At 40.5% G+C, this 18188-nt stretch overlaps 1 protein-coding gene across 2 annotated transcripts in view; it reads right to left on the reverse strand.

Annotated features, from left to right (window-relative positions):
• Nucleotides 1-18188, reverse strand: part of ADAMTS12 (ADAM metallopeptidase with thrombospondin type 1 motif 12) — a 533606-nt gene that overhangs the window by 211636 nt on the left and 303782 nt on the right. For both annotated transcript variants that reach the window (XM_036758046.1, XM_036758037.1), the window contains exons 7-11: nucleotides 17520-17669; nucleotides 6603-6746; nucleotides 5636-5780; nucleotides 2671-2763; nucleotides 460-605 (exon numbers count right to left, since the gene is read on the reverse strand). In XM_036758046.1, coding sequence (XP_036613941.1) covers nucleotides 460-605; nucleotides 2671-2763; nucleotides 5636-5780; nucleotides 6603-6746; nucleotides 17520-17669 — 678 coding nt within the window. The remainder of the gene's footprint in view (nucleotides 1-459; nucleotides 606-2670; nucleotides 2764-5635; nucleotides 5781-6602; nucleotides 6747-17519; nucleotides 17670-18188) is intronic.

An 18188-nucleotide genomic window follows, 5' to 3' on the forward strand; every position in this document is an offset into this window, starting at 1 on the left:
ACCCCAGGATGCACAGGAGGTACCCTTAACAAATTTTCACTGATGGACTGAATCAGGGAGAAACCTTTCCTGCAAAGATTAGTTCTGCATCTATAGGCTCTGGGGATATTTTTTGCCCCTAAATGAATAAAACTATTCAGAAACATTCCGATTGGATATCTGTACATAAAAAAGCCAATCCCAAATTTAATGATAAAAATGAGAACTGGCCCATTTGTCCAAGCTATAAAAAACCCCAAAGTATTAGGAAGTAGGCCTAATAGCTAAACACAGAGCCTAATGGACTCAACATCCTTTGTCATTCCTTTTGATTCTTCCTTGATTGAGGTCAAAGAGAACCAGCGTTTGGGTTTTTCATCAGAGAGCTTGGAATTACAGGGATTATGCTCATCAGGGTTTCAAATCCAAAAGCTTTTTAAAAAAGAGAGAGAGAGAGAGAAAATGAGGGGACAGACTTACTCGGGGTTGTTGCAGAGTCTCTCTGCACTCTGAACTCCAGCCCCACAGGTCCTGGAGCAATGTGACCAGGGTGACCAGTGGCCCCAACCTCCAGGGATGCTTTCTGGTTTCTTCCCCACTGTGATGCACTTGCCAGCCATACACCACTGAGGAATCAGGAGGAAGTGAAGAAAGAAGAAGATGACAGGTCAGGAAGCTAGCAACCTCATAGCAAAATCAACTTAGCACTCAGGGAGCTGAGAAGATACCTTCACAGCAGGGACATTCAAACTCAGGACCTTGCTTTTGCCACCAATTTTTGAAGCTACTAAGTAACTCAGAGCTGAATCAGAGAAATAAAGGCAAAAGAGAGGTTCCTTTGAGAGTTCTGACCTTCATAATCACATAATGTTAGAGTTGGAAGAGTTCTTAGATATAACCCAGTCCAACTACCCACTTGGTGCAGGCATCCCCTCTAGAATGCCCCTGACAAATTGTCAAGTAGTCTTTGATTGGCACTTCTAGTCATGGGCCGCTCTCTACTATCTGAGGTAGCACTTCAAAAATTCTTTCTTTTAATGAATAACGAATGCCTTCTTGTTAATCTAACCTGTTGTTTTAAATTTTACCCTCTGGAAAAACAAAGAATAAATTAGCTTTCTTTTCCCACATGCCAACCATCCAAATATTCCCTTTTTTAAATTTAACTTTTTTTGGTTACATTTTAAGTTCTGAACTGTCTCCCTCTTCCCATCATCCCAAACTAGAGAAGGCCATCATTTGATACAGATATGTATTTGTGTGTATGTATATATGTATATACACATGTGTTTATATATGTATTATTATTATTATGTATATGTAAAACCATACTGTGCATACTTCTATTTATCACTTCTTTCTCTGGAGGTGGATAATATCTTCTTTCTTAGGTTCTTTGTAGTTGATTTGAGTGTTTATAATATGCAGAATAACTTATTCATTTATTCATCAGACAATATTGATGTTACTGTATGCAGTGTTCTCTTGGTTCATTTCACTCTTCACTACTTCATGCAAGTCTTTCCACGTTTTTTCTAAAAATCAACCTGGTCATAATTTCTTACAGGACAGTAATATTCCATCACAATCATATACCACAACTTGTTTAGCCATTTTTTAATTGATGGGCAGCCCCTTAGTTTCCACTTCTTTGCCACCACAAGGAGAGATGCTACAAGTATTTTAGAACATAATCGGTTCTTTTCCTTTTTCTCTGATCACCTTGAGAAACAGATCTAAGAGTGGTATTGCTGGGTCAGAGGGTATACACAGTTTTATAACTATTCAGGTATTATTACAGATTGCTCTTCAAAAAGTTTGAATCAATTCACAGATCCACCAATCAACCATCCAAATATTTTAAGCCAGCTCTCACTTTGGTAAAGTAAAAAGGAGAAGGCAAGGATGAAGAAATAAATACGTCATGTTTATAAGCTATGCCCACATTTCTTGGAGGTGCTGGGCAGTTTTTATCTGCTTGTCATATTTTCCTCTCCAGTTAAGATGACCCTGATGTATGAAGAGGCTCATGGATCATTTCACCCCCAAAATGAAAAAAGAAACTATCTCCCTCAAACCAGAGGGCTCATTTACACTTCTAGTAAGCACTACAGGCTAAATCAGAATGTACTAAAGAACTAGGTCTCAAGGAAGTGCTTTGGAATCCAATATTATATTTTGACTCCCAGCAGACTGAGAGTATCTTGCCTTAGTGCCTAGCAAAGCAGAGAAATGTTGTGGGCATGTAGATAGACCAGGTGCTAAAGAAGGAAGTTAATGGCCCAAATCAGCATCCTCAGAAGGAAATGCCTAGCTGCTTGTCCAATTTATTCTTCATTTAGAAAAAATTGAAAAAGGAAAAATTGGGTCTTTGGATAATCAATCCAGAAAATTCCACTGTCAATAACATCCCCCATCTCTCAAGAATAGCAATCTAAACCGTTAAAGATGTGTGGAGTATTTGGCCAGAGGTATGTCAGTTAAAAGTGGCATCAAGGACTGTTCCTCTCTAATTGCATCTTCCTGCAGGGAAATTCCAGGATGAGTGGCAGAAATGAAAATGCCTGATTCTGTGTGCTCTGCCTGGACTGGCCTCAGTTGCTGGGCATGCTGACTGATCTCCTGTGAACTCTGTCATGAACCTCAGACCCCTCTGTTCCTCTAGCCTTCGATGACAGCCTGAAACATTACCTTTTTCTCTCCACATCTTGTCCCATCCGCAGCAGCATCCAGCTTTGAGCGGCAAGAACCTTTCACAGAACACCACAATGTCTGGCAAATGTTCTGCAAAACCAGGAAAGGTGCAGCCATTAGTAACAAAGACCATTCCGACTGATACAGCCCATGGAGGTTTGCAAAGTGTTTTACCCTCAATCATCCTATGAGGCAGAGAAATGCATTATTATTATTCCCATTTTACAGATGAAGATATAGAGGCTCTCTAAGGTTAAGTGACTTGCTCATCAGCACGGAACTAGTAAATGACTGAGGCAAGATCTTAACCATACTCTCAATAGTCTTTGGAAGGATGTAACGAAGATGCTATGATCACAGATTAAGAGCTGGAAGGCACCTTTGAAGTCTGAGGCCCAAAGAGGTTAAGTTATTTGCTCGATGTCATACAGATAATGTGAGAGCCAGGATTTAAACCCAGGTTCCCAATTCTAGTACTCTTTCCCCAATACCATGTTACCTCCCATGACTTTAAGTCCAGCATCCGATCCAGTTCAAACACACTTGGGACTTAATTACTCTATGAAAGATGGAACCTAGAGTCTAGTGTTTGGGAAATTAGAAGATGGAAGCATGTTTCCTTATAATTCAGGACTGTTTTTTACAGAATGTTTGATAAGACAATGAACAGTTCTTGATACATCGTAATTGGTAATCATGATCGCTAAAGGTAATCACTAAGACTCTGGGTTCTAATTATCATTCATCATTCATACAATATTTGTTTCAATATGTCTCTATCTATGTTTCTCCATCAACAAAAGTGGAGTGATTATACCTGTCTCCTTCCTGGTGGAGGAAATGGAAATTATCCAGATGGAAAGACCTCACTACTTTATGAGCTGCAGCTAACCAGTTTAATAGGAACATGGGAAAGGTATTGTGGGAACCTTGTATGAATGATCTACAGAGTCTCAGTTTTCTTTCCAATTAAATGCAGTAAGTACATCCATTTCCACTAAACCAGCATTTCAGATATGGGTTTTGACATGATAGAAACACAAAATACTTAATCTAGAAAGGATCTCATGAATCTCCTCCTACTTTATACACAGGAAAACAATAGCTCAGAGAGTGATTTGCCCAATATTATACCAGGATTAAAGGATCCTGAATTTAGAGTTTGAAGGGACCAGAGAGGCCATTTAGTGAAATCCCCTCATTTTATATATGGATAAACTGAGGTCAGGGAGGCTAAGTGCCTTCCAGATGCCATAACCAGGACTCAAAATCAGGCCACCAGATTTCAGACCCAGTATTCTTTCCTAATCAATGATGGAAGCTCTTGGGACATATTATGAACTTGTATACTTCATATTTTATCACATAAAAAAATCTCATTAAAAGAATCATAAATCTGAAGAAAAGAGAGAACCATGGGAAGACTTATGAATGGAGGCAAAATGACGTAAACAGAACAAAGAACTCTCTACATGAATATAATATATATATATATATGTATGCATGTATACACAAACATATCACACAATGGAAATGGGAAGAGCAACAAAAATTGAATGTCACGCAATTATAATGACTATTCTTGCCCTTGAAGAAAAAGTGGGAAAATATACCTCCCTTTCTTCTTTGTTAAAGTGAGGGACTACGCGTTCAGAAAATCATATACACTGCTAGCCTTGGTCAACGTGCTGGTTAGTTTTGCTGAACTACATTTTCCCTCTCATTCTTTTTTATTCTTTGTTACAGGGGATGGATCTCTGCATAAGGAAGGGGATGGATATCATTGGAAATGAAGATGATGTAAAAAGATCATTGCTTTTTAACTTAAAGAAAAAATGTAATCTTAAAGGAGAATAAAAGCAACAAACTTGTCCTTGAATCTGGACAGAGAAGTAGGGTTGGTATTATTTATATCCCCCACCTCCCAACATGGTTGTATATCAGCTTAGCTAAGAAGTCTTATGTTCTTCCCAGGGACTACTCCATGTGAATTCTCCTTCATTATTCATGGAATGTGTTTTCCTTTCTTTCCATTATTTCTTAGCTCTGTATGGTACCTTTTATCCCAGAAATTCAAGGCACTTAGTGGCATGTAAGCTTGTGCCAGGCACAACCAGAGAAGACCAAAGAAAAGAAATATCCACACCCCCCAAGGCATTAGTGGAATCATCATCATTGTCATCATCATCATCATCATGTGGCCAGATAGAAAAGTAGAGTGTTGGGCTAGAAGTCAGGAAGACCTAAATTCAAATCCGTATTCACACACTTACTGGCTATGTGTCCCTTGACTTCTGTCTGCCTCCGTTTCTTCAACTATAAAATGGAGATAATGATAGGACTTACTTCCCAGTGTTGTGTGAATATCAAATGAGAATATTTGTAAAGTGCCTGGCATATATAGTACATACTTAATAAAGTGTTTTGGGACAGCTAGGTGGCACAGCACATAGAGAACTGGACCTGGAGTCAGGAAGACCTGAGTTCAAATCTGGATTCAGACACTCACTAGTTGTGTGACCCTTGGCAAGTTACTTAACCTTTCTCAGCCTCAGCTTCCTCAATTGTAAAATAATAACAGCACCTGTCTCTCAGGGTTATTGTGAAGGTCCAATGAGATAACAATTGTAAAGCACTTAGCACAGCATTTGTCATATACTAGGTGCTATATAAGTGCTTATTTCCTTCCCTTCCCCAATAACAGTAGCCAGCATTTATGTGGCACTTTAAGGTTTACAAGGCACTTTACGAATATTATCTCATTTTAGTGGAAAGGGCCATAACCCAAGATTCAGAAGATACCAGCTAACTTAACCTGAGTCATACTAATCAATGATTCACTTCCTTTTCAATCTGCAAACCTCTAAGCACTTTGCTAGCTATGCCTTGGGCACAATGACTCTGCCTCCACTTAGGCCTGCTTGGCACAGCACCAGGGATACCAAAGACATCTGGCACTTACATCGACTTCCTGACAGAAGGTTGCATTGGGACCATACTGCAGCTGGCACTGGTGGTGGATGTCATAGATCACTCCGGGAGCAATGACCTTGGACTTCAAACCTTTCTTCTGGGGGATGTCATCCAGGCAGAACCCCCAGCCTCGGCTAAACACAAACATTCAACACAAGTAAATCAAGGCCAGCAGTCATTCTCACCGATTCGCTCAGTTGGCAGATGTATGATCCAATCCCAAAGCATTCTCTCCATCCCATCCTTATTTACTTCATACCCTAAATCAAAGTTCAATTCTTCAGTCTTCGGAGAGCACAAACAACTACATAGCAATACGAGTGGTGCCCAGACTAAGCTCATGGCTATTCAGTGAACATTAGCCCTGTGATTCAGCAACTTAATATTGCAACCCAAAACAATATCAGTTACTGGGCTTGCCCAGTTTGGTCTCTTCCTGCTAATTTTAAATTGGGAACAACTGAGGGAAATGATAGTTTCAGGAAAATGGACTCAGATCATGGAACAGATCCACAAAGAGCTAGGATAAGGAGAAGGTCAGAATGGAAAAAGGAGCTGCTTCCTCTAGGTGACTATAAGCTCCTGAGGGCAAGGACTACTTGTCTTATGGCCCTAATACTTCATATGCCTTGTGCATAGAAGACAATTAATGTTTGTGGAGTAAACCTGGATGAATGTTAAAGAATATATCATTAATAGGAGCCGTCCTTGTGACAGAACTGGTTTTATCCCCTAAGAGGCTTAGAAAGCAAAGAAAAGTTGTGGCTGAGGGTCTCTCTTAATGTTTCTTAGGTACAGTGTTCAGCAGAGACCCTGCTAAGAGCAGGAGTAGGCATTTCCCAGAAACAGGCCATCTTTGGGCAACTGTTAGAGAGGAAGAGAAGACTTTGGATGATTTGCTTTGGAGAGGCTCAGAACAGGCTGTTTGGTAATTAAGAAGCTCCTTAATCACTTACTCAAGGAAGCGAGTGATATAATCCTTGCTACACTTGGACCATGTGAGTGGAGTGGGGTCATACTGGAGCTGACGGGACATGATGTAGGGGTGCCTTCCCACAGGCTCACAGTCATTTTCTCTTCCATCATGCTGGATGCCAAAGCTAGAAGGAATATACACAGAACAAGAAGAGCAAGCTGAGTAATATTAACCAAAGAGGAAACATTTCTTTCTCTAGACCGAGACAAATCCATTTGCTTCACTAGGTTAAGTACCATAATTCAGTGTTGGAATGGGGAAAATAGATTTCTGCTGAATACAGAACATCTCACTCATTTAGGATGGGAGGGGGCAAAGGGAAGGATACTGCTATCTTTGCTCTTGGCTGGGGAACACTCCAACCAAGTCAAGGGTCAGGAGCTATGGTTCACTTCGTTCACTTCCATGGTTCACTTGGTTCACAACCAAGAGTCCCAACACCTACCCCAGCTCCAGTCAATCTCTCCCAAATCCCTTTGGCTCTTTTGTGAGTACATGTCAAGTCTGAATGAAATGAGGGCTCATACGTAATTCACGCCATCACATGCTCTCTAGTTTTGGGTTTCCTTCACCCAGTTCTCCTGAAGATGGAAACACAGGTTTCTAACCCCACCCCTGCATAAACTTGCTATCTCTGAAATAAGTGTACAACTTTCTTTTAGGCGTCCCAAGAGTTTTACTGCTAATAATGATAAGGAAGCACATATGTTATTATCTCAGTGAATTCAGGATTTTAGTAACATGAATACTCCCTCCAATATTACAAATTAGGATCCATCCATTCCTTTTCACCCTGTGAAATTCTTGTCCATGTCCACCAATAAATGCTCCATTGAGGCACTGCCCAGTAAGCTAGAGATCTTCCCCCAGGATTTCTCTCATGTCATGGGCACCATCAAGGCACTTTGGCTGTCCATCACCATTCCTAATTCTTGAATGGTTCTGGATCCTTACACTTCTCATATCAACCTTGACCTATTCCTCTCTGTTCTGGCTGGTTTGTCTGAAGCAAACTCCCGAGCCCATTGCTAAGGCTTGTCTTCCCTTTAGTTAAAGCTTGGCTTCTCCATTAAAAGCTTGATATTGGCCTCTAGCCCATGCTCTGCCAGGGAGACACAAATGCTAGAATCTTTTTCTTTAGCTTTCACTCCACATGTTGGCTCTTTGGAAGGTGACCTGAGAGAGTTCTCTTCCTGCTTTAAAGACCATTCCTCCTGTTGGATCTTTCCCTAAGTTATTGTTTCTTGGTTGAACGACTTTTCTCTCTCTTAGGAATTTTGGGCCACTGATCCAAAGAACAGCCATGACTGACATCATAGGCTTCTATGGTCACAGATCCAGAATTGGTAAAGTTCTCAGAGGCCAGTTAGCCCAGCCTTCTCATTTTACAGATAAGGAAGTTTAAGTCATTTGCCTAAGGCCACACATAGAGGAAACATCAGAGACAGGATTTGAACCCAGATCCTCTAACTCAGGAGTCAGTGAGTTTTTTAATGTACCGTACTCTGCCTTTAGTAAAATAATTTTCATTTACATTCCAATATGTATACATGTGTATAAATGTAGATAAATATATACACACATGTATATGTATATGTATGTGTGTATATTATATATGTAAATGATGGCTCATCCTCACATGCTCTTAATTAAATTTAAAGACAATATGGTAAAGTAGAATGAGCCATAGGGGCAGCTATGTGGTGCAGTGAGTACTGGCCCTGGAGTCAGGAGAACCTGAGTTCAAATCCAGCCTCGTACACTTGAAACTTACTAGCCGTGTGAACCTGAGCAAGTCACTTAACCCTGGTTGTTCACAAAAAGATAAAAAATAAAACCCATCCATCTTCTTGTGCCCCTTCCCTTCTCCTCACCAGCTGGCCTCTTTAGTATTCCTTTAAAAGAAACAAAATAAAGAAAGAAAGAGAGAAAGTTTTGAAGCTAGAGACCTAGGTTCATATCTCAGCCTTGGTACTTAATAGCTTGGGACCATGGATCATAGGGATCATTAGAGCTAGAAGAGATTTTAGAGTCATCTAGTACAACTTCTTGTTTTACGGATGAAGACACAGAGTCCAAGAAGAATAAATTGACTTGGCAGAGGCTACGGAGAGCAGAGGGCAGCTAGGTAGTGCTATAGTGCACAGAGCACTGGGCCTGGAGTCAGGAAGACTCACCTTCCTCAGTTCAAATCTGACCTCCGGACACTTACACAGCTGTGTGACCCTGGGTAAGTCATAAAAGTCACAAGCTTAAGCCTGTTTGCCTCAGTTTCCTCATCTGTAAAATAAGCTGGAGAAGGAAATGGCAAACCATTACAGTATCTATGCCAAGATAACCCCAAATGGGGTCACTGAGAATCAGACACAATTGAAAAATGATTGAAGAACGACCGCATAGAGCAGAGCCCAGATCTTCTGACTCCAAATCCATTGACCTTTCCACTGTAACAATCACTCCAGGTTTTGTGCCTTAGTTTTCTCATCTTAAAATGGGGGTTATAGTGCTCACACTACTTCTCTTCACAGACAAGATGTGAGGAAATTGCTTTATAAACCTTAAAGCTTCATATCAGTGAGTTAGGCTTACTTAACGCAGCAGAGAAGGAAAACTTATTTAGTGATATCTGCTGATGATCTTGGAATGAATATTTGCCCCTTCACCTAGATTAGATTCTATCAGTTTCTCAGAAGTACACTCTTTTGCCTCTGAGGTACTTCCTTCCTGGCAGTCCTGCCTCAGATTCACTGTTATCTAAAGGAGAAAATTTAAACAAGTTGCTTTGGATGAAGAGGATATAAACTCCTGGCCATGGTCATGCCTGTAAGCTTGTATTACTTTTGCATCAAAGCTGCTGATAAACACAAGCAGTTCTTCCTGCCTCCTGATGTACAGCAATGTCCTTGGGGGATTGAGTGACTTTTCTTTCATTTTGCTATCCTTTTTATGAAAAGTTGTATTGACTTACATATGAGCCCTCATTTCATTCAGACTTGACATGTACTCACAAAAGAGCCAAAGAATTAATCTATAAACCTCTCATCCCAATAATTACCTCTCCTCCAATGGCGAATGTGGTTTGATGCAATGGTTTATCTCAGCAGGTCCTCCCCAGACTGCTCAAAATTCAATCTTTTCTGACTCATCAACTCCTCTCTGAGCTTATCTGTTCAATAATTTATCAAAGTTCCAAGCCACTGGCAGTTTCCTGAGAAGCTATAGGAGCTTCAATTTTTCTAACAATGTCTGCTTCCGTACACCAAGCCATGTACCCAAGGACCACGCAGCACACTGGTCTAACAGGTGTCAGGTGTTAGCCTAACACTTTAAAAGGATTAACTACTGAAAAATACATCTTTCCATCACTTAACAGACCTAATTTGTCCAGTGTTTTTTTCTTTCATCTTAGCTTTTCCTCTTTTCTTCAGAAAACTTTCCTATCTTAAGAAGAAAAGAAGCTCTAGGAAAACAGTACCAGGAACTGTGGATATCCCATTGCTTTGTGACAGACTTCATTCTTGTCTTGAAGAAACCATGGACAGAAGATGTACCATGATGGAGTGGGAGAAGCCTTGCCCTGAAAATCAGGAGATGCTGGGGCTTTGGCTTCAGTTCTGCCCCCAGGGGAGTTACTGGGGGACTAATAATAATAACAATAAGAGCTCACATCTTTGGACTACTTAAGGTGTAGTTTTTTGAGGATACACTGTTTCTTCTGTCATGTCTTTATTTCCCAAACACTAACAGTGCTTCACATTTAACAAGTCAAGGATTAGTGACTCCAGTGGTCTGCGTAAGCATTAAAGATTTGACTGAGGCTCAGAGATAGTAAGAGATTGCCCAGGGTCTGAAGGCTATTAAGTACCAGAGGTATGATTTCCAACTCAGGTCTTCCTGACTCCAAATCCATAACTCGATCCATTATATCATGGATCCTCTGCCTTGCCCGTAGTTGATGATTAATAAATCTCCACTGAACTGGATTTGATCCTCATTACAACCCTTTGAGGTGGATAATGCAGATAAACTCATTTTTACAGGATGAAATAACTGAGGCTCTAGCCCATTTAGCTAGTAAGTGGATGATCCAGGATTTGAACCTGTATCTTTCTATTCCAAGACCAGCCTCATTTCCACTAGACCATGCTGCCACTTCCAAGCTTGTTGGGCAAGTCACAATCTTTCCATGTCCCAACTTCCTTATTTGTAAAATGATGGGGCTAAATTAGATTGTAGTATCTGGAGCTGTCAAGGACTTTCAAGGTCATCTAGTCCAATCCCCCGATTTTACAAGTGAGATAACTGGGGTTCAGAGGAGCTATGTAACTTTTTCAAGGTTAGACAGTGACTAAGTAGTAGAAATAGTATCCAAAAGCAGGCCATCTATCTCCAGATCCAGTGGTTTTTCTCCTGCACTACTGTTGTGCCTGTCTTATTCTCTGCCCTGCAGGCTACTCCAAGGGGATAACAGGGGTAGGGAGGTTTGCCCAGAGCACGGGGTCCATCTATTTACTGAGCAAGGAGGGAAACAGGCTGCACGGACAACTCTGTTCTGATTCGCCTTTTTCTTCCTTGCTTCATTGTAACTTATTTGGTATTTATTCACTGGCCACAGATTTGGGAAGTCCATACAAGAGGAGTAAATTAACAGGGAGGAAATATATCCTAGGTAACTCAATGGATTTTATCTGCTCATTTGAGTATTTGATGATAGTATTTCTTCTAGAGGGATGGGGCTTATTTCTATAAACAACACCTATTATAACATTTAGATTCTTTTTTAACCAACATAATTCATTCAACATTTTCTGAGCCTGTGCTGAGCACCACAACAGGGCAAAGAACTCAACAGTAGATGAAATTATGTAGTTACAGACTGTCTCTCAAAGGTTCACATGTTTTGTGCTATGTTTCCATCACTTAAAAGGAGTTAAGAGACATGAGCTAAAAGGAATTTTAAATCCTTCCCAGGTACTGAATTTGTTGTCTGTCACCAGAATGTAATTAGAGTAGCATAGTACAGTAAAAAGAACACTAAACTTTAGGGCACAGGACCCAAGTTAAAATTTTAGATCTGCCACTACCTACCTGTGCAAATTTAGGAAAGTCATTTGAGCTCCTGTGGTCTCAATTTACTCATCTGTAAAAAGAAGAGGTTGGTCCAGATGACTAATCTCCTACCAGATTCCTAAGTCCCTGCTTCTCTTGATTTACAGTCCTAGGATCCAGTACAACCCTACGGTGAATCAGTAGTATAAAGTGAGAAACAGCAGTTAGTATTATCGCAGGCAAAGATAGATGAAACTGCCCCTACTTAATTCACTTAATTCTGCTTTCCTAAAATTATGTGTGTGTGTGTGTAAATTTCAGAACTATTACAGAAACTAGTTAACTTCCATCTAGATGAAACAACCCATGATATGGTATAACAGAAAAAGTATTGGACCTGGGATCAGAGGGGATCTGGGTTTGAATCACTCTGTCATTCAGGTACCTTCTTTGAACCTCAGTTTTCTTATCAAGAAGATGGAAATACTTCAAAGGATAGTTGAGAATATCAAGTGAGATGTGATGTATGTGAAGGGCTTAGAATGCTACATAAAGACCATATGTATTTGTGTGTGTATATATATGTGTATATATATATATATACACATACATATATATATACATTATATGTATATTTTACATAAATTTTGATCATACAGAACAAGGATTGAAAGAAACAAAACACAAAGAAAAAACCTTTTAGAAACAGTTTACAAAGGTAAAAAATGGCATACCTGATTGCTAACTTAAACTTTAATCAATTCCTTTTGGGAACATTGGCTCTCGCCATTGGGGTAATTTTCATCGTTTCTGATCAGTCCACTTCTTTCTATTTCTACTTAACTGCTACTTCAGAATACTGGTGTTAAATGCTTTATTAATACATTTTTGGGGGAGTCGTGCTCAATTTAACCACTAAATGTCCTGAAATAGCTCTTAAATTATTCTGGCAAACATCACCTCCCCTGGTCTTCAGGTTGCAAGCCTCTGTGCGTGTGTTGTGAGATACTTCTTGTCATCTAATTCTCTTTCTTGACTGCCTCTGAACATCCTTTTAAAAGGTGTAAATTTGTTTCTGTCCCATCTGTTTCTAATTTCCTCCTTCAAGGAAACCTCTTTTACCTAAAGGATGGTACAACCTTGTTTTTAAAATGAGCTAGACCCTTAATTAATAACAATAACTCACTCTGGCACTTTATAGTTCACAAAACACTTTTCTCACAACACCTCAGTTAGGTAGGCAGAGCAGGTAATCTCTTTAGACCTTCTAGATTTCACCTGTGAAATGAAAGAGCTGGACCAGACAAGCTCTTGGGTCCTGTCCAGCTCAAGTCTAAGGCTCTCATCTTATTATATAGATAAGAAAACTGAGGTTCTGAGAAGTTATGACTTGCCCAGTGTTCCAGGTTGAGTAGCATCAGTAAACTAGACCCAAGTCTTCTTAAGACCTAGTCTAGCACTCCTAGTATGTCAGTATGATTTGAAAGGAAACAAACTATATATTTAAAGAGTTAAATGGTCTTTGTTTTCCATGAGTACAATTTTTATTCAGTGGAGTAGAGACACAACAGAGTGTGGCATTAAAAGTGGGAGGCCTGGCAATCAGGAGACCTAGTACGCTTTTGTTCTGATTCTGTCTACTACCTACTGAAGGAAAGGAAAGAATGGGAGAGAAGGGAAGGGGAGGGCAGAGGAGGGGAGGGGAAAAGAGAGGAAAGTCATGTTGCCTAACTGACCAGTTCCAGTTTGATCTCCAGTGGGCAGCTCCTTTTCTACTCACAGGGGTTGTTGTTTGTCCTTCATTCTCAAAGAGGACCATGACACCAAGGAGGTGATGCCAAGACATGCAAGTAATCGGATTTAAATGAAGGAAGGCTGTGCAAAGTCACCAGCCTCACTTTCTCCTCCGGAGCCATCTGGGTCCAGTGGCCAGATACGTATCAGGACAACGGGAGATGGCCTAGAATGTGTCCTGACTGGCTCAGAATGACTGTAAATAGCAATTGTTTCTCCTTTGGGAAGAAACCCTGAAGGTTTTCCCCTCCCAGATTGATTTTCGTTTTTTAAAGAGTCCACTCTCTACTTCATTTCTTATTGAGTCTTAATCACTGAATAGACATTGTCTCAGTCAGACTGAGACTAGTTAAAGACCTTAGCTTGAAAAGGCCAAGGTCCCCCACTGCATCCTCGGCCAGCTCCAGTTGTCCTGATCCATATGTGGCCACTGGACCTAGATGACACTTGAGGAGACAGTGAGACTGGTGACTTTGTACAGCCCTTTGTCACTTAAATCTAATTCCTTTGTAAGTCATGGCATCACCTCCTTGAGGTCATGGTCCTCTTCAAGAACGAAGGATAAACAGCAGCAACTGCTTTAGAAAGTTACCCCTAGGGATGAGAAAACTGCCTGTAAAGAGCTCCCCACACCTTTCACAGGGTTAACATGAAGAGCAAATGGAATAAATAATGTGAAAATGCTTTGAAATACATTAAGAATTACACAAGTATATAGTACTCTCATTATTATTATTAATACATCCCTCATTTCCTTCCCAGTCATACCTCCTTTCAAGGATATACATGTTTTCTTCCCCAGAGAGGAAAATCAAGGTCCGCATTAAAATGATAACCAGAATTAATTGCCCATCTGCTAATATAACACCCTGTCCTCTGAGTTTTTCCCTGAGCCCCTATTCAAGTGTAGCAAATGTTCTGACATGTGGAAGCATTGAAAAGCTGGAGCCCATCCTTCATTAATCTCTGATCCCAGTTCTCCCTTCAAGAATTTGGCAACCCTCCTGTGATTATCTGATCAAATCAAAGCAGTTAATATTATGTTAATCTGGCTCTCTGTTTATTGGCGTCTACTTTACAGCTTCATAAGTTACCAGCAAAAAGCAATCTAGTTTCAATGAGCTCTTTATTTCAGAACTAAGCACTTGCCAAGTTGCATTGATTCTACCTCCAAAATATCTCCTTTCTAACACTTTCTTCCCACTCACATTTCCATCACATTGGGTCAGGCTGTTACCATCTCACCATCTTGCTCTGCCCCACCCCCCATTTTCAGTTTCTTATGTGTCTTGTCTCCCCACTCCCACCCCCATTAGACTATATGATCCTTGAGGACAGGACAGGGACTGTCTTTTTCATTGTTTTTGTTGTTTTTATATCCCCAGCACTTCATGCAGTGCCTGGCACACAGTAGGAATTTAATAAATATTTATTGACTGAGAATCTAGCACAATGGTTGGTACATAGCAGGTGTTTAATAAACACTTGTCAAATGAATGAATGAATGCTTTCACTGCATGTAAATTAAGTACTCTAGAGACAAGGTACCTTTAATTTAAAAAGCACATTTGAGATAGGAGGCCTATTTTCTGGAATATTTGATTCCTTCTATCTTATTCCAACAGGTTCAACAATTACTATACTGAGTTCTCAGACTGTATGAGGGAGAATGGATGACACATAAAAATTTGGGTGGAGAAATATGTAAGGGGATGAGAATGAAGATGAGGAAGGTAATTAGAAATGGAGGCAAAATGTCCTTGGAAGGGCAGTGATAGCTTTCACCCCTGGCATCCCAAAGTTTATTCTTCCTCTACTTTCTCTGTCACTGTCATTAGTGTTGAAGTTTGATGAACTCTGGGAAGTTCTTCTTACTCCCTGGATCAGGTATCAGCAAAGCCTCATTTCCCTGATGTAAGTGGGATCAGCTTGTGGTTAACAGTATCGGATAATCAGAAATCTAGAACTTGGAGAAATCTTAGAGGTAATCAATTCATTTTAGAGATGATTAAATCAGTTTAATCCTAAGGAAGTCTAATGATTTGCCCAAGCTCACACAAGTAATTAGCAGGACTTGAATCCAAGACCTGTGGAACTACAGGGCAAAGTAACCCATGCCAAAATGAAGTTCAGATAAGATGGAGAGGCTCTTCCATTTAGGCCTGCCTGGCTCTATTTGCAGTGTATGTATGACAATGTTCTTTCAGTTTTCTCTTATTTTCCATTTCCTTCTCCAAAGCTGGTAGAGAAATGAGTGGTAGCCAGAACCCCACTCCATTCTTGAAAACAATGGGTAGTTTAGAAGAGGCAGGCTCTCTCAACCTTCCTGCAGTAAAGGAAACTTTTATACACCTGAAGAAGTACATCTACATACTGGGCATCACCACAGACATTTGTTCCATAGCCTAGTTCTCTCTGGGAGTCTACACAGGGACAGGAGATAGAGATTAGATTTGTGATTTCTTTGGTGTAGGAAACTCCAGGCTTGGGAAGCATCCTCTACCAGTGCAAGCTGGCACCTTCCCTGCAGTGTGGAGCCTTAGAGAGCTGCCTATGGTGATTTGTCCAGCAGTGGCCAGTATGTGTCAGAGGCAGAATTTGAACTCAGGTCTTCTTGTTTCCAAGGCCTGCTCTCTGCCCATTAAACCATTATGGCTCTGGAGATAGGTAAGGAGACAAATGGGAAAAACCATTTTCTAATCTGAGCCAGGAGGAGGTATGATAGAAGACATAGAATTAGCAATGGAGGGAAGAAATCAGTTTCTATGATCAGTTCATAGAGCCCCAGAGTCTGAAGGGAGTTCCAATATGGTTTAGTCAAGGGTTTCTTAACCTGGGGTCCTTGAACTTGTGTGAGAGCGTGTGTGCGTGCGTATGTGTGCGTGCGTGTGCGCATGCACATCTGTGTATGTATGTACACATACACATAAGCATGCGCGTATATGTAGATATGTATGTGCATGTGTATACACATACACACATATAAATGTTTATGCATGTATCTACATACATATGTATATATGTGTGTATGTATATAAACATATATGTTATTTCAAAGCAATTGGTTTCCTTGTAATCTTATGAATTTTACTTTTTGCACTTAAAAACTCCATTCTGAGAAGGGGTCTGTAGGCATTACCAGATGGCCAGAGGGATCCATGACACAAAAAGGCTAAGACCTCCTTGGTCTGGTCCAACTGCTACCTGAAGAATGAGCCCTCTTTCCAGCAGCTCCAGAGATTGCTGATCTCCATTGATAGACCTCCAGTGACATGCCCCAAAGCAGTCTTTTCCATTTCTTAGACAGCTGTAATTATTAAGGAGTCCTTCTCTACATGGAGCCACCATATGCCTCCTTAGTTCCCATTCACATGTCCTCGTTCTATCCTCTAGGCCCAAGCAGAACAGGTCTAACCTCTCTTCCACTCAACAGCTCTTCAAATATTTAAAGAATACTGTCATCTCACCTTTAACTCTTCTCTACTTCAGCCTAAACATCACTAGTTCCTTTAACTGATAACTTGAAAGGGATCACTTCAAGCCCCCTTAAAAATTCACTGGGAGTAAGAATAGTAGAAATGGAAAGAATTCTGCATTTGAAGCCAGAGGACCTGGGTTCAAATTCTGACTCTATCGTTTAGTACCTGTGTGCCTTGGGACAAATTACTTCCTGCCTCTGGGCCTTGGTTTCCTTATCTATGTAATAAGGTTGAACTAGATGACCTCTAAGGTTCCTTCCAGCTCTGAATCTCTGATCTTCTGATTTTCACACTTCTAGTCATGTTCCAGCTTCTCGATGTGCTGGTACAGTGTGGTACTTGAAACTGAATGGAGCACTGCAAGTGTTGTTTGAGCAGGGCAGAATGAAACAGAATGAATATTTTCTCCCTCATTCTGAACACAATTCTGATGGCAGTCTAAGATGATTAGCTTTTCTGACTGCCATGTTACAGGGTGGACACACAGAGAGCTCAAGACACAATTAACTTCCCAGGTCTGTTTTGTATGAACTACTGTCTAGCCAAATCTCCTCCATCCTTACTTATGTCATTACCTGTGCCCAAGTTCATGGGCAATCGTAAAAGCCAGGGGGAGTCCCGAGTCTTCATTGATATTACAGCTCCGGTGAGGCTGGCACATGCCAGAGAGATGAGACAGGCCTAGGGTTTCACAGGGATGATTAACCCCAGCACAGATATCTTTTCTGGAAATAGAGAATGAGGAAAGCTGGTCATTGAAAACAATGTTTACTAAAACATAAGAAAGAAACCAATTATTGTGTTCAGTGAGCATCTGGAATAGTTTGCTAGTATATTTTGAAATTAAAGACATGCATATTAAGAAGCAATTTAAACTAAGCATCTATTAAAAATAAGTAAGCTTCATTTTGGGATCATATATCATTCATTTGACATAGCAATGGGACAATGGAAAGGGAAGTAGCTCTGAAATCAAAGGATTTGGGTTTAAATTCCACCTCTGATGCTGAATTTCTGTAAACTTGGGTGGGAGAGCAGGAGGAGGAGGAGAAGCAGAAGGAAAAGGAGGAGAACAACAAAGAGAAGGAGAAGGAGAACAAGGAGGAGGAGAACAAGGAGGAGAAGGAGAAAGAGGGGGAGGAGGAGAAGATGATGATGAAGAAGGATGATAACTGGCATTTATATAGCACCAACTATGTGCCATGCAACAAATATTATCCGATTTGATCCTCATAATAACCCTG

This window comes from Trichosurus vulpecula, chromosome 1 (genome assembly GCF_011100635.1).
Source record: "Trichosurus vulpecula isolate mTriVul1 chromosome 1, mTriVul1.pri, whole genome shotgun sequence".
Classification (NCBI taxonomy): Eukaryota; Metazoa; Chordata; class Mammalia; order Diprotodontia; family Phalangeridae; genus Trichosurus; species Trichosurus vulpecula.